The following is a 22,064-nucleotide window of genomic DNA, read 5'->3' as shown; positions in this document are numbered from 1 at the left end:
AGAAGGGCTACATCTTTATCTTATGTTATCCAGCCACTTTGAAAATATTTATTCCTGGCAGACAAAACAGATTTTTATTGAACATTTATTGAAAGGCTAAACAGTTTGCTGAACAGTTGCTAATCAACAAGAAAAGGTGGAATTAATACAACAAAAGGAGATCTGAAGTTAATACGCATAAATCTGTTTTGATTCAAATAAATCTTAGACTGTACATATTATTATAGATGTTAAGGATTTGATTCTATCAAGGTTTTAATTTTTTGGAAAATAGGTTTATAAATTTTCGCGGGGGGAGATGGGGAAGGAATGCTGCAAGATCAGGTAACAATTGTGGTTTATACCGCAACCCAAGATGTTAAGGGAGTTGTGGTTGGCTTACAAGTTAGTAAAGACAACTTAATTAGGGGATTTTTTTTCTTTTTCTTCTAAAATTTTTATAATTCTTACTTTTTATGCTACTCATGTCAAAAATAATAAACATCAAACAAGTATTTTTGGAGGAATAGAGTTGGAGGATTTGAAATGGTGTTTCATAAAGAAATTGAGATTAATAAAATGAATACATTGAAAGTAATAACTATTAACATTAATGGAATACAGAATCAGATCAAAAGGAAAAAAATATAGACACTAATAAAAAAGAAAATATAGATATAGCATTGATACAAGAAATACATTTAACAGAGGCAGAACATTATTAGGTAAAACTGGAAGAAATACCATAAAAAAATAAAGCAGCTAAACTTACATGAAGTCTAATGCCAGACATGATAATTGTATGGAGAAAAAACACCCAAAGGAAAAAGATTATTCATATTATTCCAATAGGCATAAACCCTACTCCAGGATAGAGATGTTCAAATACAAGGAAGAGTTCAGGATACTGAATATAAAGCAAGATTATTATCAGATCATTCACCCTATTACTAACAATTGCTCTAGGAGATATTCAGTCTAAAAGATACAGATGAAGATTTAACTCCATGTTGTTAAAAAGAAAACATTTTTGAGATTTTATAGAACATCAAATTAAAACATATTTTGATATTAACTCTAATTCTGTAACAAATAAATCTATATTGTGGGATGTGATGAAAGCTTTCATTCAAGGGCAAATCATTAGTTATACAACCTAAATTTAAAAAGAATACTGTCAAAAAATAGAAGAATTAGAAAAAGATATATTAATTTTGGAGAAAGATTGAATAAAAGAAAATGACATAGACAGGAAAAGACAATTGACAGAAAAAAATTGAAATATAATACATGACAAACATATAGATTAGAAAAGGATATTACGAGTTAGGAGAGAAAACATAAAATTCTGGCTTGGCCGTTAAAACCAGAACAAGCAATAAGAACTATTGTAGCAACAAAGAAGGGAAACAATCAGATTTCATACAAAACCACAAGAAATTAATGATAATTTTTTAAAATTTATAAACAACTATATCAATCCGAATTTTTAGGAGAAAGTTCTGAAATAGATGATTTTCTGTCCCTCATGAACCTACCTCGATTAGATTTGGAGGATCAATGCAAACTGTCAAAGTCATTGAACATTACAGAAGTTTATGATATACCTTTAACAAGTAATGAAGCGCCAGGTGAAGACAGATTTCTCATGGAGTACTATAAAGCTTTCAAAGAATTATTAATTTCACCCGTTCTAAAAATATTTTAAAAAGTGGAAGAAACTCAAGACCTACCTGAATCTTGTGAAATGGCTATAATTTCAGTAAAACCAAAAAAAGAAAAGATCCTTTATTACCATCCACATATGGACCAATGTCTTTGTTAAATACAGATTACAAACTCATTGCAAAATTATTAGCAAATAGACTAACAAATTATTTACCAAAATTAGTGAAATCAGACCAGACCAGATTTGTTAAAAATAGATCACCTGACAATGTGTGTAAATTTATTAACTTGATCCTTGCAGCACAAACCGTTGCAGTAGCATTAGATTATGAAAAGGCTTGAATGGCGTTTCTTGATTCAAGTATTACAGAAATTTGAATAACCAAAGCAATTCATTAACTGGATTAAGGCCTGGTATAACAATCCTAAAACGAGAGTATTGACTAACGGGTATGTCATAGATTCTTTCCCATTAAATAGGTCAACTGGACAGGGATGTTTACTATCACCTTGCCTTTTTGTTTTAGCTATAGAACCATTAGCAAAACTGATAAGATCAGATAAAACAATAAAGGGAATAAAAATAAATGATGAAGAATTTAAAATTGGCCTATTTGCAAATGATAATATTGTGTACTTAACACAACCTGAAAAGTCAATAAAGACGTTACATCCTAAATTGAAAGAATATAGTGCAGTATCAGGGTAAGGAAGTTAACACTGATAAAAGTGAAGTAATCCCAGTGAACACAGCTGATAATACACATTGTAAAAAGAAATCTCCTTTTAGATGGCAGACGCAGGCAATACGTTATCAAGGTATTAGAATAGACATTATCTAAATCATCTGTTTAAACTCTCAACCACTATTAAAAAAGATCCAAGACAGTCTAGAAAAATGGAAAGACTTACCTATAACTCTGATAGGGAGGGAAAACTGTATAAAAATGAACATATTTCCAAGATTATAATCGTTACCTATTCTCTTATCAAGAAATTTTTTCCAAAAACTGAATAAATTAATAAGAACATTTAGCTTTGGATAAATTAACATGGTCATAGAAACAAGAGGGTTTGCAGCTACCAAATTTTAAAAACTATTATAAGGCAGCTCAATTAAAATATTTGTAAAACTTCTATCAACTTGTGGAAAAACTGACCTGGCTCAAGATGAAGTTATATAAATTAGAAGAGAATGATTCTGAACATTTAATTTATAAATGGAATGAGAAATTAGTAAGAAATAAAAATACACCATATATCAAAAATATGGAGTAATATACATTTAGAAGGAGGGATGGTAAATTATTAACTACCAAATATGTTGTTAAAGCAAAATCAATTAATTCCCTTTACAATGAACAATAAATTTTTTAATGAATGGACAAGAAAAGGAATTAAAAGATTGTTTTTTGGGGAAATATTTTAATGACATTTGATCAATTGAAAGATAAATATGAAATATCGAATGGCACAATATTTTCTTGTTATCAATTAAAAACATATTTAAAGGAGAAGATAGGAACATGTTTAAGGCTACTTGAGTCAAGCTGTTTTGAATATATAATTACAGACACATTAATAGTTTAAAAATGTATTACAATTTACAAAATAATAAAAATGATAAAGAAATGTACAAATCAAAATGATGTTGGGAAGAGGATTTAAATATACAGATAAAAATCAAAACTTGGTCTGAACTATGTAATGGTATTATGACAAATACAATAAATACTTGGCATTGTATGATACAATATAATTCATAACACAGATTATATATTACACCTCAAAGATTAAAAGAATGGAATCCCACATTATCAGATAAATGCTTCTGTTGTGAACAAAAAATTGGTTCAATACTACATTCAACTTAGACATGTGAGAAAGTAAAAAAAATTTGGGGATGAATTGAATCTAAGATTATATCAAATAACAAAAAATAAAATGCCTAAGAATCCAAAACTGTTCTATGAAGTAATATAAATGATAAAGACTTACAGTTAAAGTTGGATCGATCTCAAAAACAATTTATTATGATTGCTTGAGCAGCAGCAAAAAATTGCAGTGAAAATTTGGAAAATGGAAACATCTTTGAAAATACAGCTCTGGTTTATCGAAATAGATCGCTGTATTCCACTAGAAAAAAAACCTATAATTTTAAAAAACCTGGGAACCATAGATAAAGTTCATTGGAGATTGCCTGACTCAAACCTCCAATGTATGTTACTGAATATAATATTATATATAATAATACTCATTAAGTCAATAAAAATTCGATAATAACCAGATGATACCCTTTGGGTTTAATTTTGAGGGAAGGATGGGGAGAAAATGGAAAATGTCACTATATATATATATATATGTGAATTTATATATATATATATATATGTGTGTGTGTGTGTATGTGTGTGTGTGTGTGTGTGTGTGTGTGTGTGTGTGTGTAAAGCATATAGTTTTGAATTATTGAGACTTAATGTTGTTTTTAAAAAGTTTGCAGATGATACAACAGTCGTTGGCCTCATCAGCAATGATGAGGAGTTGCCCAACAGAGAAGAGGTGGAAAATTTTATGATATGGTGCAACTTGAGTCTCAATGTGGACAAAGCAAAGGAGATGATCATGGACTTCAGGGGGACCAGGAAGGACCACCCTCCACAACACATCAATAACTCTGTAGTGGAGAGAGTGGAAAGCATCAAGTTCCTTAGAGTTCACTTAACTAGTGGCCTATCGTGGACACACAACATCTCCTCACTTGTCAGGAAGGTGCAACAGCGACTGCACTTCCTGAGAAGACTGAAGCGGGCCACCATTATGTCAACCTTCTATAGGAACTCTATTGCGAGCGTCCTGGCCTGCTGGAGCCCTTCCAACCAGCACACAGCATCTTTCAGCCGCTCCCATCAGGAAAGAGATTCAGGAGTATCACAGCCAGCACCACCAAGCTGAGAAAGTCTGGACCACCGAAGGAACTGCTCGCACTAACCATCCGAGACTCTCATATTTACAAAACATTATGTATCCATTTAATTTATATAATTATGGTTATCCTGCATATGGAGGTTCATCTGTATGTCTGCTGTGTGTCTGCATGTTTTGTACCAAGGACCGGAGAACACTGTTTCATTGGGTTGTACTTGTACAATCAGACTTGACTACAGAGGAAAGGGAGCCCCAAAGGTATAGATGAATTTACCATCCCACACAATAATGCAGCCTGACAGGACCCTCTTAATTGTGCTCTGTAAAGGTTGTCAAGATGGAGGCTGGTGGCCTTGCCCTCCTCAACCTCCTCTGGAAATGTATGTGCTGCTGCACCTTCCTGACTAATGAGGAGGCCTTGTGGGTCCACGATAGGTTGTCCTTTATATGCACACCAAGGAACTTTGTGCTCTCCACTCTCTCCACAATGGAACCATTGACGCATCATGGAGAATACTCAGCTTTCATCCACCTGAAATCCATAACCATCTCTTCTGTCTTGTCAACGCTGAGACTCGGATGGTTGTTCTCACACCATTTTACGAACCTTTCAACCTCCTCTGTGTAATGCGACTCATCATTGATGAGGCCAACTTCTACTGCATGGCCATCCAGATTGTTAATATGGATGACATATTAACACTCCACTAGTCACAGGCCTCCAACCAGAGGAATGACCTTCCACTAATATCACCAACACCAATGGATGCAAAGCACCTGACACAACCATCAAAAATTCCCGTGACCCACAATTTGTCAAACCAGACCCCCAGCAAACATTTCTCCTCCCTACCCACAAGCAGAGGCTGAGATGCAAAGACTCAGTAGGCTTGTCCACATTCAAGGACTCGGCTACCAAACTGAATGAATACACCACCCCCATCAGCAGGTGTCTAGTGAACTCTATATTAAAGAACAATCCATATGTTCTCTCATCAGAGATCATAGTTAAGCTGTGAAATGTCCTCACTATTGAAGGTCAGGAACATGCAAGTCAGATGACCCAGCCCAACACAGGAAATCCAGGTATGCCTATCGTGGAAAGACAGTACCAGATCAAAGCATAACAGGGCATGCATGCTACAGTAAATGATGAGCTAGAAAACCACAGCAGGCAGTTCATCCCTCTCAAATGAGCTCAGTGGCCCCTAAGCTCACTTGGGAGAGTGAGCCCATGGCATATACGCATCAACCTCAGGCACTGCTGCACCTGGAGTCACGTCTGCAGGCATCCGATCGGCCTCCTGGAGTGAGAGCCCATGGAAAGCGACTGCTTTGATGTGTTCTTCCAGCCTGTTCAGACCTGCTTGGGGGAGTAGTCACAGGCATCTTCAATGCCTTCTTGCTATGGGCCAAGCACCTACCTGCTTCAAGGAGACCACAATCATTCCAGTGCCAAAGAAAGATATGATATCAGGCCTAAATGACTGCCAACCAGTGGCTCTGATACCCACTGTCTTCAGTGCTTTGAGAGGTTGGTCACAGCTCAAATCAACTCCAGCCTCCCAGCCAGTCTCAACCCACTCCAATTCACCTACAACTACCCCCAGGTCCATGGCAGACACTGGTTCCCTGGCCCTACACAGCCCTGGAACATCTGGATAACAAGGATACCCATGTCAGCCTACTATTTATTGGCTACTGCTCCACTTTCAACATCATAGTCCCAAATAAATTCATCCTCAACCTCCATGACCTCAATCTCAGCAGCTCCTCTGCAACTGGGTCCATTACTTCCTGTCTGTAAACTACAATCAGTGAGGGTTGGAAACAGAATCTCCTCCACAATCACCCACAACATCAGAGCTTCACAAAGCTGTAATATCAGCCCCCATCTATACTCCCTGCACACCCAAGACTATATGGCCAAACACCACTCCATCTATCAATCCACATGTGGCATTACTGTGGCAGGCAGGATCTCAAACAACAATGAGCCTGGAAGGGAGATAGAGGAATGAATGGTTTAATGGCAGTCATGACATCAAACTCTTCCTCATTGTCAGCAGGACCAAAGGAGCTCACTCCCCTGTCGGCATCAATGGTGCTGAGATGGAGATAGCAGGCAGCTTTAGGTTCCTAGGAGTAAAACTCTGGTCTGGTCCACCCCCGTCTCGCCAAAAATAATGCACCAATGTCTTTGCTTCCTCGGAAGCCCCCTGAGGAATTTCACCAGGTCGCCTGCATCTCTCAATAACTTCTACAGATGCATCACTGAAAGTTACTGTCAAGACCACAGGAATCTACAGAGAGGTGAATGGAGCTCAGGCCACCACATATCCCCTCCCTTCCATTGACACCATCTACACCACCCTCGGCCTTGGAAAAGCAGCCAATCTAATTAAAATATTCATCTCATCCCAGCTACATCCACTTCATCCTTCCCCATTAAAGAAAAAGATTGCAGGATGTTGCCAAGACTGGAGGGCTTGACCTTTCAAAAGATGTTGGAGAGACCAGGTCTTTATTCTCAAGAGAATAGGAGGATTATGAGTGATCTCACAGAGGTTTATAAATTCATAAGCAGTGTGGATAAAGTGAATCCTTGCAGCCCATATCCCAGGATAGCTTATTCAAGGGTTAGCTTGCAAGGAGAGATTGAGTCACCTGGGATTATACTCTCTGGCATCCAGAAGAATGAGAGGGGATCTTATGGAAAAAATTACCAAAGGGATGGATATGACAGAGGCAGGAAAGTCATTTCCAGTAATGGGTGAGATGAGGATCAGGGGACATAGCCTCAATTTTCAGGGAAGTAGATTTAGGATGAAATGAGGAGGAATGGCTTTTCCCAGAGAGTAATGAATCTGATAATAAAAGTGATGGCACAGTCAGCTCTTCTCAAATTCCAACAAAGAGGATTCATCCCATTTCTTCACCCTGAACTTGTTTCATTTTTGATTCCTTTGAAAGAACAGTGAGAGCACAAGCTTGTCATGCTTGGTTCGTGTTCTTAGCTGGCTCGGATATTTTGCTTTCACAGAGTTGACCAAATCGTTGGGAAAGGCCAAGTGCCAACGGACAAGAAGGTGCGTGAGAAGGGAGAGAAAGTGCCACCAGAACTGGAGCCTTTCGATGAACTGAGTATGATGGGGCGTGTAATAAAAGTGGAAAAGCAGGTAATCTGTTGGGGGAGGGAGTGTTGGAGGGCCTCAGAAAGTTTTCTTACTGCTCAGGGATCTGTGGAGCAGATGCCCAGTATAGGGGGCAAAAAGCTCACATTCCAGGCAGGGACAAACCAATTAGCCAATTTTAGTTTTCCCCAGCCCCATTACACCCTCCCAATGTTTTAAACAAGGTTAATATCCATAATGCATTTGAATGGAAAATTAATTCCATTCTTACGTGCACATCACTGAGCAGGAGGGCAAGCTTCAAAGGGAGGATCCATCATTCATTGTTTAAAGGATTTGTGCACATTATTCTGGACCAAAGGTTGGACTATTCCTGAGATGTTTTATGTTGTATCCAGCAGCTAAACTCTAGACATTATTTTCTGCTCAGCTGATTTGTTCTGATTAGGTGCAGTTTTCTCTCCTTCACATGATTCTTTGATAGAAATTTCGCGCCAACCGAAAGCTCCGCGTCCCCTGCTGTAACACCCTGCTTCACCAAACACACAATATCAAGCACTCTGCCTCACTGCATTCCAGCCAACAGGTGTTGACATAGTGGGACTCACATCGGGTGATTTAAGAACATCAGATGAGCAGTAGCAGCAGGAGAGGTAATTCGGCCCTTCACACGTGTCTCAGCATTTGATACGATCGAGGCTGATCATTTACCTCAGTCCCACTTTCCTTCACTAACCCCACCTCCCTTCATTCTCTCAATTTCCTGAACATGCTCGCTTCCACAGTCTGCCGCTTCAGTGGACAATTCAAATGTTTCTGGACAAACAAGTTTTATTTCATCTCTCTGCTGATTGGTCGGGCCCTTATTCTGTCCCTTCAATGCTTGGTCAGGATGCCCCAATCAATCATCCCCTCAGTCCCTTAAAACCTGTACGAATTGTGTGGCCTCAGATTAGTTCCATCTGAAACGATGGAAGGGAAATGGAATGAAATGGAGCTTTTTGCTGGGAGAAATTGAACGGTGAACCAAATAACCAGAAATTCGCTCATCCACAAGGGAGCAACCAGTGTGACATTTGGGGGGAAGCCCACACTTATTTTGGTTGCTGGCAGGAGAGGTAGTCATTGAACCTCAGCGCTTGGGTGGGGAGAGAGGGTATTCAGTCCAGCACAATATTTGGGTGGTGGGTTGAAGAAATGGAGCCAAGACTGACACAGGCTGACTGATTATTGGCAGAGTGGAGAGAAAGAGAGGGAGAGGGAGAGACTGGCACCACATAGTGGTGGGTCCAGCTTGGACTTCAGGCCTATAGAACCTCAGGCAAAGAGACAGAAGATCAGAGATGCAGGGGTTGGAGTGGAAATGGTGGGGTGAGGAGATTATGAGAGTTTATTGTCAGAGACACAAGTACAATGTACAAATGCACCAAAATTCTTACTTCCTGTAGCCACACAGGTCCATGTAGACACAACAACTATGGCCACTATCAATGAAATTACAAGAATATGCTGAGAAAGATAAATAAATATTCACAGTTGCAAAGAGTACAAGATAAAAAGTGGTGTTTCAATAGTGCAGATAGATTTTTCATTGGTCCTAGAGTATTTTATGGTCAGGGTTGGGGAGGTTCAAGACCCTGATAGCTGTTGGGAAAGAAATCTGTTTTTGAAGATGGAGGGATTGGACTGCAGGCCCAAAGGTTGCAGTGAGAAGAGATTGTGACCAGAGTGTTGGGGGCCCTTTATGATATCAGCTGCTTTCTTCAGGCAGTACCTCACACAGATGTCTTCAATGGATAAGAGGTCAACACCCATAGTGGTGTTGGCTAGGTTTGCCACTGTCTGCAGCCTTCTACATTCCTGGGCACTTGGAGACGGTGAGAAGGGTTCAGGTCAGTACATGGGATTGGATTAAGGATGTGAAGGTAAATAATTTGTTTCTTGGTAAATACACAGAAGTGCTGGAGAAACTCAGCAGGTTCCCCAGCATCCATAGGAGGCAATGAAATAGAACCAAGGATTCGGGCCTGAGCCCTTTAACAAGATACAAAGCAAAAAGCAGGGAGTTGTCTGAATATAAAGGCTTGGGGAGAAGAGAAGAAGGGGCAGGGGAGGAGCACAGGCTAACAGCCAAGTGGCCGTAGGTGGACACGGATAGGAAGACAGGAGTGAAAAGCTGAGAATTGATCAGGGGAGGGGGTGGGGCTCTGTGAATGCAGGGCTGGAGGAAAGGAGACAAAGCAATAGGCAAAGAGAGAGAGAGAGAGAGAGAGAGGAGGGGTGGGAGCTAGAGGAAAGGAGACCTTGATGCTGGGAAGACCAAGTTCTCTCAGCAATGTCCATCAACAGATGACTCCTGGGCAAAGTGGACCTCAGTGCTCCAGAAAGCGTGGCATGGAAAGTGACATCATGTCCCACAGTCCAAAGACAGATGTCATGGCCAGATGTTCAGACTGACGTGAAGCAACTGGAAAATGGTCGTTATCTTGCTTCACTTCCAGTTTCATTTGCAGCAAGCTGAAAGTCAGCATTGTGCAATTAAATATCTAGACTTGACTCATGATGCAAAGGCTCCCACGTGCTGGTGAATGCAGAGTGGAGGAGTTTTCAGAGTGGTCTACGTCTATGTGGCAGGTCACCCGCTCCCCTACGCTGAAGGGCTTGTCTATTTGACAGGAGAAGATAAAGTTAATTAAATGACCTATGATCACTGATAAACCTTTCCCAGGCTGGAAAACCAGGGCTTTCCCAGTACAGATCTGCACTGGAGGTAGTTGAACCATGCTGAGTAACATCTCAGACGCCATCTCCTATCTTCACAGCCATTAATGTCAGTTCAATTGGTCAGTTTATATCAAAGCTTGATAGCCTTTGCTAACCAACGAAAGAAAAGGAGAATTGGAGAATTGAAGGGGGAGAAAACTTCATTATATTTACACTCCTGGTCATATCTTAATTTGCCATTTGACCGCACTTCTCGAGACTTCAAGCACTAGGTACATGCAGAGTTTTGACTAACTGTATTTTTGCTTCATTCTTGGAACAATGCCTTATCCTTTCTCTTCATATTGCAGGTGCAGTCTATAGAACAAAAGCTGGACATATTGTTGATGATCTACAGCCAAAGTTTAAGCAAAGACTCAACCACGTCATTGACACTGGCTGCGATGAACATTCCTCTAATTGACCAGGACCTGACCTCTGACTATCATAGCCCAGTGGACACTACAGATATCTCCATGTCTACCCAGACATTGAACTTATCTACCAACACGAATATTGAGGACAGTCACTAGAAGGTCCAGGTGACCCACACTTATCTAAACACTGCTGTTATTAATTACATGGACTCACACCAACAAATTTTAGGAAGACACTTACAAAAGCTTATTATTATTTTTCATGTTAATTCAGTATCTTTTCTGTATTGGTCATCGACTATTAAAGAACATCCCAGCACTTCCAGGAATGCAAACCTTCAAGGGATATCTTCCATGAACCTGAGGACCATCGCTAATCCAAATTTCAAGATAAACTGGGATGCAGGGAGCAACAGCCCACAAACATCCACAAACACAGCTTGTGAAAAGGACTCCGTTTCGAACGTGCAACTGCACAAGGCACTCAATGATGAAGGAGAAACCTCTGGTAGAAATAATTTCATGATTTACAGAAAAAGAGGATTTCCTATTCACGACTTTGAACATTCCAATGAAACTGTTTATTATGTTCCTTGTGTGTGAGAGATCCCAGAAGAGGCCTTGGCATTTTGTCCCAAAGGAATTATGTGAAAAGTCAGGTGCACTGAATATATCACAAGGTCGATAAAGCAGCACACTGGATGTAGGAATTGGTGAAGGTCAGTATTCTAATGGAAACCATAACTAATGGTAACATAACTGCATTTAAGGAAATGTGCATCTATTCAAAATGGCAAATGAACGAAATGATGATCCTTTTTTAATCAGAGATCCTTCAGGAGCAAATTAATCCAAACCTGTATGTGAGGGACCTTATTCAAACTTTAAGGTTGAGAATCACGCTATCTACAGGATGGGATTTTTTTTTAGTGCTGTTTCTTTTCACTTGTTGTCCGATTAAAGATGAGAGCACTGGCAAATCCCTGCTCTCGTCAAACCTCCATTTCACAGCGAATTCCAGGAGTCCTTGGACAACAACTTAAGGTGCAGAAAATGCAGCCCACATCAAATGTGCGACTCATTTTTAGCAAAGGGAGGTAAACTCTAGCAAGGATTCAGTGGCATTGTTTAGCACTACAGTAATTGAGGGGCAATATTGGGAGTCCTCTATCTCAATCTGTGTTTCTCTCGGTTAACAGCCACAATATTACCCATGGTAGGTGCTAGATAATTAGGTCCAAGTGTAAACATTTTGCCTGTCAAATTACAGGCTTCTGGGCAATACCAATCTTTGTACATCAGATGCATCCAGGTGTTGTTCCAGCACTCCCAATCAGTTCATGATTTACTGTCCATGAGGAGAGAGAGAATAGAACCAACATTGCCTCTCTTTCCATCTATCATTTGTCGTCCTTTCTTTCCTCCCCTCCCAGCATTTTTATTGTGGCGCTTTTAGTTTATAACTTGAAGAAAGGCTCAGGCCTGAAACATTGCTTCCATATCTTGAGCGCCCATGGACACTGAATGACCTGCTGAGTTCCTCCAACACTTTTGTATATTTACCATACAGGCCACCCTGTTCTATGTGACTGGCCACGAGAACAGGTTCCGCCTGGGGTATCAGTACAAGAGACTCAGAATAAAGAACCTGCCAGTCAAACCCCAGCTTGTGATGAAGACATTGATGAGGGAGGGCATTCGCTGCCATTCCGCCTACATTGGAAACCTCACCTGCTCCAACACGATTCTTCTTAACCACTTGACATTCGCTTGGTTCGAGGGGCATATGAAAAAATATATTATTTGGGTGCTGTACTGAAAGAACATTTAAAACAATGCATCAGCATCTGTGCCTCTAGCTATGGCTTGTCGCTGTCTTTTGTGCTTTGGAGTTGCTGGTTGGAAGATTCCAAAGGACTTTATCACATCTCCCAGAAACATCTCAGGTTGCTCTGCAATTGTTTTCAGGTTCACTGACTGTCACATATACAGGTTTGACCTCCATTTTGAACACAGCAAAAAAAACCTTCATACAGCAATAAATGTTGACCTGTTTTGTCATGCGGTTGGGCTGCAGAGCAGACACTGGGAGAACCTTCATGTTGTGCCTTGGGACAATCCACTGAGAAGGGCAGACATCTCCCTCACTATTTGCACAGCATTGGTGGGCTATGTCAGCTGGTGGGCAGCATAAACCTCTTGATCAAGAAGATAGGACACTATTTAGACTGAAGCTCACCATTCTAAACATTCACCGCAGGGACAATGGGAATGGCAGCAGGACTGTGCATTCCCTCTTGAGGCTGATGGACCAAACCACTAGATAGGAAATGAGGGGCAATTAGTCTGCTTGCAGTCAACACAAGTGTCCAAGAGCACAAAACTTGGCAGACAAAGTGATTCGGAGAGCAGCCGGTGTACAGGTGGCTGCAGGTCTCATTTCCATTAATCTGGAGGTGTGTAGATGAGTGCAGCACCAAGTTTATGCCAGCCCGATGAACACAAATGGGCATGCGAGTAAGCTTGAGCTGGAGGTGAATGACCCCATGGCCAATGGAGCATTTCAAAGCCCCATAACCTGCTGCCCTATCCATCTGTGAGTCGTGGGCAATTAACCAATAGTTGGCAGGAGGAAGCTCCAGAAAAACCATGACATTAGATAATGGTGAATGTCTCAGCCTGTAATACTAAAGACAGATTCCCAGCAATCTTCACCTTCAAGGGCTAATTCTCTCTTTCTCTATTTCTGTCTCCACTTTCACCTGAAGACAGTTTTTAGATGATTTGATTCATTGAATCATAATAAAGGATAGACAGATAAATTCATTGAAGACATCTATGTGAGGGGTAGGACAAACTCAGAACACCAGCTATCGTGATGTCCTCACCTCGTCAAGCATCTCAAAGCTGATCATAACCAGGAATGTCTTGCAGCAGTGGAACCTAACCTGTCCAGTCATGTCTATGGCAGAGCTCTGGCCCAAAGATGGGCAAAAGAGCCAAATTCCTGAGGTGAAGAGAGTGCATTTGACCAAGTGTAGCATCAAGTGGACTGCATTTGACCAAGTGTAGCATCCAGGAGCCTTGGTCAAACAGTGTGAAATGGCTGGACCCAGAACTAGCTCAAAGGAGGATCATTACGCTTGTTGGAAGATAATGATTCCCAACCCTCAGGAGCTCCTCAGGGAAATCCCCTAGACCTGACCTTCTGGTTCATTAATGACCTTCCAAAGGTCAAGGGTAGGGTTGGTTCTTTGTTGATGGCGCAGTGTTCACTCTGCACCATCTCAGATAACAAAGCTATTCATCCTAGATATGACACCCTCCTCTCAACTTTCCAACTTGGGCAATGTTGTTGAATCCACATGCCAAACTACTGAGTGAGATAATCTCCAAAAACTTGCAGTCTAACCACCCATGGTGACATTGTAACAGCAGCATCTTAAGAATCAATATTCCCCAGAATTTTAACTGGTGCAGTCACATCAATACTAATGCCACAGTGGGAGCTCAGTGAATTGGTATTCCATTGCCTTATTCCCGTCTACAAGGCCAATAGAAACATAGAAAATAGGTGTAGGAGTCGGCCATTTGGCCCTTCAAGCCTACACTGCCATTCATTTTAATCATGGCTGATCATCCACTCAGTACCCTGTTCCTGCTCTCTCTCCATACCCCCGATCCCTCTAGTCACAAGTACTAAATCTAACTCTCTCTTAAATATAGCTATGGAACTCACCTCAATCACTTCCTGTGGCAGAGAATTTCATAAATTCACCACCCTCTGAGTGAAAATATTCTTCCTAATCTCAGTCCTAAAGGACTTCCCCTTTATCCTTAAACTGTGACCCCTGGTTCTAGACTTGCTCAACATTGGGAACAATCTTCCTGCTTCTAGCCTGTCAAATCCCTTAAGAATTTTGAATATTTTTATTAGGATGTTAGAATTAACTCCACCTGCCCGAATGTAGCTTCAACATTTTTCATGAACATGGACAGCCACCAAAATAAAACAGCTCATCTGCTTGACTCCCCTTCAAAATGGCACCCAGTAGCTCCAATCCACACCACCTGTGAGTAACAATTCACCATGACCTCTTCACAGGTACCTTCTGTAGCACACACAAGGACAGATAAATTATCTGTATGGAAGCACCATCACATCCAAGCTCCCCTTCAAGCTACTGTAACTGGATTTAAGTACTGCTGTTCCTTCATCATACCTGAACTTTAAATCCAAGAGCTCACCAGTTGATACCAACATCAAATGTGATTTGTGGCAATTAAAATTTGCCAACATATACTGTTCCTACCAGAGATGCCCACCTTCCAGAGATGACTGAAGACCCCTCTTGAAAGTTAACAGTGAATGGTGGAAAGACCCCGAACTTTGGAATCTAAACAAGGATGTCTGCAGAATCTGGGGTCGAGTGCAAGATACAAACTAGCCAGAGAAACTCAACAGGTCACGAATGGAGATAAGAAGAGGGAAGAAGGGGCAAGGGGAGGAGCACAGGATAACATGTAAGAGGTGGGTATGGGTGGTGGAAGAGAAAAAAGCAGAGAAGTAATGGGGAGAGGAGACCTGCATCCGATCCTTTTCCTCTTCTACCACCAGTCTCCACCTCTTACCTGTGCTCCTCCCCCCTGCTCTTTCCTCCCTCCTGTCCTCTCCTCCTCCCCGCACCTTTTTACTCAGGCGTCTAACTGTTTTTGCTTATACTTGATGATGGGCCTAAACCTGAAACACCCTTTATTTCCCATGGTTGATGCGTGACCTGCTGAGTTTATCTATCTTGTTTGTGTATTGAACTTTGGAATTTCATCAGATCCTCACTGCTTCTTTTATTCTTGCACTTCCTTCCAGAAGTTTCTCAAGACCTCTCTGCCCAGTTTTGTTTTTAATGCTCATTACATCTGAGGTAGTTGGGGTTCATTGTCTTCTGCAGGTGACCCTCTGCTGCAGCTTCCATCTGGTGGCTGCCAGGTGCAGAGACCCAGGTCTTGGATAGAGTGACAATAAAGGAATAGTGATTGGGTGGAAGGGGGGAAATTGGCAGAAAGTGACAATAATGTGGGATGGTCGGGACATGTCGAACCTGCCAGAATTTCCGCCTGCGGCTATTGGGACACTCAGGGAACCTGCAGGTATGGAAATCCTGATCTTCCTGATGAGAGGAGCTCGACAGCTACTTCCCAATCCAACAATGGCCGAGCACCAACTTCCTGTAGTTCCCCAGCAGTCTGACTGGGAACTCAGCCCAACGACACAAGCTGCAATAACTCAGTGCAATGAGGAGAAGCTTTAGGTGATTTGCAGCTTCTTAATTAACTAACTTAAATGTATTTAATTGTTTCCAGGTATTTTGTATTGCTTTAATTAATTTTATTATTTATTTTTAAATTCTTGAAATGTTTCTGTAGTTTTTTTAATGTTTCTGAATACCCAAGATATTCATAAACATTCAAAATGTTGACACTTTTGACAGCCAGCTAAACCTGGGGATGTGGCCTGTCGAGGCCTTGTTCAGCCCCTGTCACATGATGCTGCTTAAAGCCAGAGACCTTGTGCTGTGCAGAGCCTCCCCTCCCATATTGGATTCAAGAGTGGTGACACGGTTACCGTAGCAGTGAGCACAAGGCGGTGGCAGCACCAGTGGCCCGGGTTTGAATCTGCCGCTGGCTGTAAGGAGTTTGTACGTTCTCCCCCAGGATCCACGTGCGTTTGCCCTGGGTGTTTAGGTTTCCTCCCCCATTCCAAAGATGAACAGGGGTCACATGGGTGTATTTTGGCAGCATGGGATCGTGGGCCGGAAGGGCCCAATGTTGCATTGCATCTCTCAATTTTAAAAAAAGGTTTCTAAGAGGGCTTGGTGAGTGGGTGAGCTGCACTTGTGGGGCGATCACCACTGACAGGATATCCTGAGCTTCTCTGAGTCGGAAAGTGCAGAGGGCAGTGCTCCGCTGGGACAATTTGTAATCTTGGCTGCGTGGCCTGGTAACTTTCCCCACCTCGACCAGAAATGGAAGCCAAGCTCACCAAGTATTGCCCTGTGGTGCTCAGCCACACTTACACTTGAAACAGGCTCTGAGGATGATCTGTCCATCTAATGTGAAGGGAATACCAACCCTGAGGATTGCTCATAGCAACAAGATGGCGTCACCATTCTAGGCAGAGCCTGTTTAGAGACACCACCAGTGCTGTGGCATTGCCAGCAATCACCACCGTCATCTGTTGGACACCAGTTGGGGACTGCTTTATTTCGGACTTTACACATCTGCAGCATTTTATTTTGGAATCCAGATCTGATTTCTGGATGGCACCAAACCACTGCCCAAGTAAGGGCCCATCTCATGAGAGACATGGCCCTCACTCAAAGCACTGAGAGTCTGTGAGCAGGCTGTGTCGGGACTTCCCGCCTCCAGTCTGGTTTGGCATCATCCACAAATCTGGCCCAAAAACAAACTAGTGCAGATGCTGGAAATCTGAAATAAAACAGCAAGGCAATCCTGTGTCCAATTGATAATTTTAATATTGTCATACACTCGAGTACAATGTATAGATGCACCAAACTTGCTGCTGCCACACAGGTACGTAAGATGCACAAAGAACATTAGATTTCCCCAGTGTGAAAGATAATAATAAAGGATAGACAGATAAATTCACAGTTAGAATTCGGGTGAGAAAAATAGGGCAGGTATCAACAGTGCAGACTGATGTTTTGGTGATCCTGGAGCAGCTGATGATGTTGCAGTGTCAGAAATGTCTCCTTGGAAGGTGTGAAGCACCGTTTTCCATGCCCTGTTGTGACACCTGTTTTGTGGTTGGTGGTGGTACATTGTTGATGAGGGCAATGAGAGTGGCATTACGTGATGTTGATGTTACTGGTGGTGTCAACAGAAGGGTGATTGTGGCATGTGGACAGGGGCATCACTGCTCTTCTGGATCTAACAAGCTCCTTCATCCTGGAGAAGAGAACCCAATCCCTTCATCTTCAGATACTAAAGCATTTTCCATCCTCAGAATACACTTGTGAACAACTTCTCCGTGGTCTTCTGTCCTTTCTGGCCTCAGATGTCCAATGTTCTACTGCAACTGGTCTCCAACACATTGGCCAATGTTGAAGATCACTGACACCCCCTACCCCCCATCTCTGTTGCAGACCCTGTCATCCTGGACCAAGATATTGAAATCCAGCCCCAATATACTGAGTGCAAGGACGAGGATACCAAGATTTGGAATATCCTCTCAATCAATGTTTGTAGATAAGTGTGATTGATAATATTCAGGGCCCGTGTAGTCAGGCTTGCATGGTGTTTTTAATGGGATTTTCACATAATATGGCACAAATAAGTGATTGCGCAGATAATTGACAAATGGGCCTGACGTGAGATGTTGGCGGGGAGGGGAAACAGGTTTCGAAGTCCAGCGTCACCTGACCTGGCGTGGCGGGGTACCTGTTCCAACCAGTAACGGTGCCAGGCCAAATCAACAACATGACTGCAATCAGACTATGAAAATTTGGCAAGTAAGTCATTCGTGCCCAGCTTTACCTGAGCCCTCAAAAAAAGGTTCCAATTTGCCCCAGCACTGATACTTCAGGTCAAATGTGATTGAAAGGGCCCTTGTGTTACAGACTAGAGCAAGCTACTTACTAACCATTCCAATGCTTCTAACTAACCCACCAGCATCACACCATGAGTGTTGAACTATAGTTGTTGTCTCCATTGCTGGTGCCCCATGGGTATCACAGAAATTTGTCAATACTGCTGTAATTATTTTTCATCTTTCTGCAAGCACATAACTTGTACAGCACGCAATACCAATGTGTCTCCACATAATATGACTGTTTTACACACACACACACACACACACACCTGACAAGACATCATATATGCATGATCCCTGCTTACATATACTCAGTAGGCACAGCATGTGCATGGTTCACGTTTTCAAATATGTATCAACCCTTTACATCAGATGATGTTAATCAGGAAAGTCTGCAGATGCTGTGATTGTAGTGCAATACACAAAGGGCTGGAGAAACTCAGCATGTCACACAGCATCTAGAGATAGGTATTGATCTATCTATATTTACTTACACACACACACACACACACACACACACACACAGACCTGCAGAGTTGCATTATATCAGATAGCCTTCTTTCTATAATTTGCCAATTATCTGATGACTTCAATGTTGGGTGGTGGGGAACATTCTCCAGCCCTGAAATCTTGGCAGGCAGTTTTGCTCACCAGTAGGATAGCAACAGTGAACCTACTGCCTGTACGAAAGGCCACGTAGGAACCTAGCTGGCTGTTGGAAGGAACAGGCCAGGTTTGACAGCTTTACCTCGCCGTCTCTGTTCTGACAGGATAGGCAAAGCGGTGACTGCCTTGAAATGAGTTGACACCCCACCACCCTTCGTCCCCAGTGGAATGCTGCTGGACAGTGTGCTCCACTTCCTGAGGTGTGCCACCTACCTGCAGGTATCACAGAGAATGAATTGAGGTCAGTCGGGAAACCAGGCATTCCCAGCATATTTAAAACCCCATAATAGTCACAATGGAGGTCCCCAAAACTCTGCTGGACCCCCATATCGCCAGAATTACAACCTCCCTTATAGATGAATGCATCACACCCTGTTCTCATGCCCAGGCCCAAAACCTTGGTTACCATTTGCTTCCAAAGGATACTGCATGACCTGCTGAGTTTCTCCAGCACGTTTATGTATTTCTCGTGAACCTAGCAGCTGCAGACTTTCTGGTTCAGCTCCACTGTCCTCATATTTGTCAGCTTTGAAGGATGAGAGTGGATTTAACCGCCTTTTGGCTATCTATACTATTTTTAACATTCCTCAGAAGATTTTGATTCCCCGTATTCACTCCCCCACTCATTTAAATTTTAAATCTTTTTAAGCTAAAGATAAACACAAGTGGCCAAATCATATCAGAGATGTCAGTGACGAGGGGATCGCTTCTTGTTAGTAGTTGTGCAGAGAAATGCAGGATAGGACCCTACTCTGTGAAGCTTGTGGCTTTAATGAGTTCGTGAACAGTGCCAAACTCCATGTTTAATTTCATGAATCCTGGATAATCAAACTAAGAAAGGTATTTTGTCGCTGCTGACTGGGAATATTGCATTGACTTTTCTGAATCTGACGGAACAAAACCAATTGTGTTCAGCAAATACAACCAACGAATGATTATTACTGGCTAATAATTCCCAACCGCAGGCGATGATGGGCCCATTGCTCACAGTTTCACCTTCCATGCTTGTAGTGGGTTTGGGTGTGGCAGAGGAGGACTTGACACGAGACTGTCAAGTGTTCCCCAATGCTCCCTCTTCCTGTCCCATCCTGGCAGCTGTGTGGACAGGCTCACCCCTTCAGCACATGTTGTCGCTCCGTCTCTCCCACTTGAAGCTCATTCAGTGCAGCCTTGTGGGGAGGTGGGGGGGGGGGGGGGGAACAGCTTGCAAGTGCAGGCTGACAGTAGCTGCCGCACCTCCAGCCTTCCCACTAACATCCTGTGATCAAACCTCGGTTGAAGGGAAAGTATTTGCTGCTTCTCATTGGGTGTTGGATCACAATATCCTTAACCAATCCCATCACCTAGACATGGCACTGGGCAGGACCCTCAAACCCATGAGAAATACCCCTTCTCCAATTCTACAACCTTTGAAGCATATTGTTGTACTATAAATGCTTGCTAATTAATAACAATTAGTAAGCCAGTTATTGTCATGCTCACCTCATTTGTCTGAACATAACTGAGCTTGCCTCCCTCAGAGAACCTTACGTTAAGCTGGGCTGGAGCGTAGGGTGTGTAGCATGCATCCCACCATACTAATCGCACATAGAAATTGCATGTCACCCCAGGGTTATGCTTTGGGTCTCACAGACAACCTCTGCATGAGATGCATGCCCATCGCAGGTCATTGTGAACACCTTTTTCGCAAAGCTCTGCGATCTTAACACAATTAGGGAGAAGTTTTTCCAAACACCAAGTAGATGTCAAGTAATTTCCAACAATGCAATGCCCTCTTGCAACCAGAGTTAATTATCCATATTGTATGTAGTGGAAGGACAATCCTAATCAGCTTCTAACCAGTTTTATTTAATAAAGAAATGAGTACCTCACTCTGATAATAACATGTTATTTATTACAATAAACTTTTATGAAGAAACTTTCTCAATTTGTTATGAAGCATCTGTTATTCATGGTTGTAATTTTATCATGGAATTCTTTGGTGTCGTTCTATTATTCTTCATCTTCAGGTGTATGTATGACTTGAATGACAAAGCTATTGCATTTACCCATTATCACTCTTTACATACCCACACCCAGACGCTTCAGACAGGCCACACTGCTCATTGCACATGGCACATGCATTATCTCTACTTCCACATTCTCCGCAGACATTACATGTGCACAGTTGTCATTTGCCTAAGAACAGAAGCATTCACCCTCCCTGAAGAAGGCAAGTCAGTGCTCTACTTTCTAAGGAGTTAGTGGAGATTTGGCTTGTCGTCGAATACGCTATCAAACTTCTACAGGTGCATCACAGCCTGGTTTGCGAATTCAGGTGCCCAGGAACATACAAGACTGCGGAAGGCAGTAAACGCACCCTGGTCCATCACAGGCTCTGACCTCACATCCATTGGAGACATCTAAATGAGGCGCTGCCTCAAGAAGGCAGCCAATATCATTAAGGACCCATTCACCCTGGTCACAGCCTCTTGTCACTTCAAGGCTCAAGAACATTGTTTTCCAATGGCTATCAGGCTCTTGAACTTCCCCACACTAATCATAAAATGCTCTGGCAATGTATAAAGAGGTCTGTATTCACCATTTTAATGCCACTTTTTTCCTTCTTCCATTAACCACAGCCATGAATATCCATTTCCTATCTTTTATATTTATTATCTCTTTCTACACGGTTGGAGTTGTTATTTTTTACAAAGTACCTGTTTGGCTGCAGCTAGTAAGACTTTTGGTGCATATTATGTGTATGACAGTAAAGTCATTATTAGATATGCAGTAGCTCCTGAGGCATTTCCTGTACAGTACGTATGCACACACACACACACACACACACACACACACACACACACACACACACACACACACACACACACACACACACACACAGAGAGAGAAATAGGCAGAAGTAGTCATTACTTTCCCCACCACCACTGAATTCTATACTAAGAG

At 42.1% G+C, this 22,064-nt stretch overlaps 1 protein-coding gene across 2 annotated transcripts in view; it reads left to right on the top strand.

The window, feature by feature from the left end:
- LOC138741602 (potassium voltage-gated channel subfamily KQT member 4-like) overlaps positions 1–21,036 on the top strand; it is a 350,449-nt gene extending 329,413 nt beyond the window's left edge. For both annotated transcript variants that reach the window (XM_069895914.1, XM_069895915.1), the window contains 2 exons: positions 7,613–7,748; positions 10,778–21,036. In XM_069895914.1, the coding sequence (XP_069752015.1) occupies positions 7,613–7,748; positions 10,778–10,999 (358 nt within the window). In that variant the 3' untranslated portion in view covers positions 11,000–21,036. The remainder of the gene's footprint in view (positions 1–7,612; positions 7,749–10,777) is intronic.
- The last annotated feature ends 1,028 nt before the right edge of the window (positions 21,037–22,064 follow it).

This window comes from Narcine bancroftii, chromosome 8 (assembly GCF_036971445.1).
Source record: "Narcine bancroftii isolate sNarBan1 chromosome 8, sNarBan1.hap1, whole genome shotgun sequence".
Taxonomy (NCBI): Eukaryota; Metazoa; Chordata; class Chondrichthyes; order Torpediniformes; family Narcinidae; genus Narcine; species Narcine bancroftii.
Note: the sequence above shows the minus strand (reverse complement) of the source record. Positions and strands in the feature narration are given on the sequence as shown.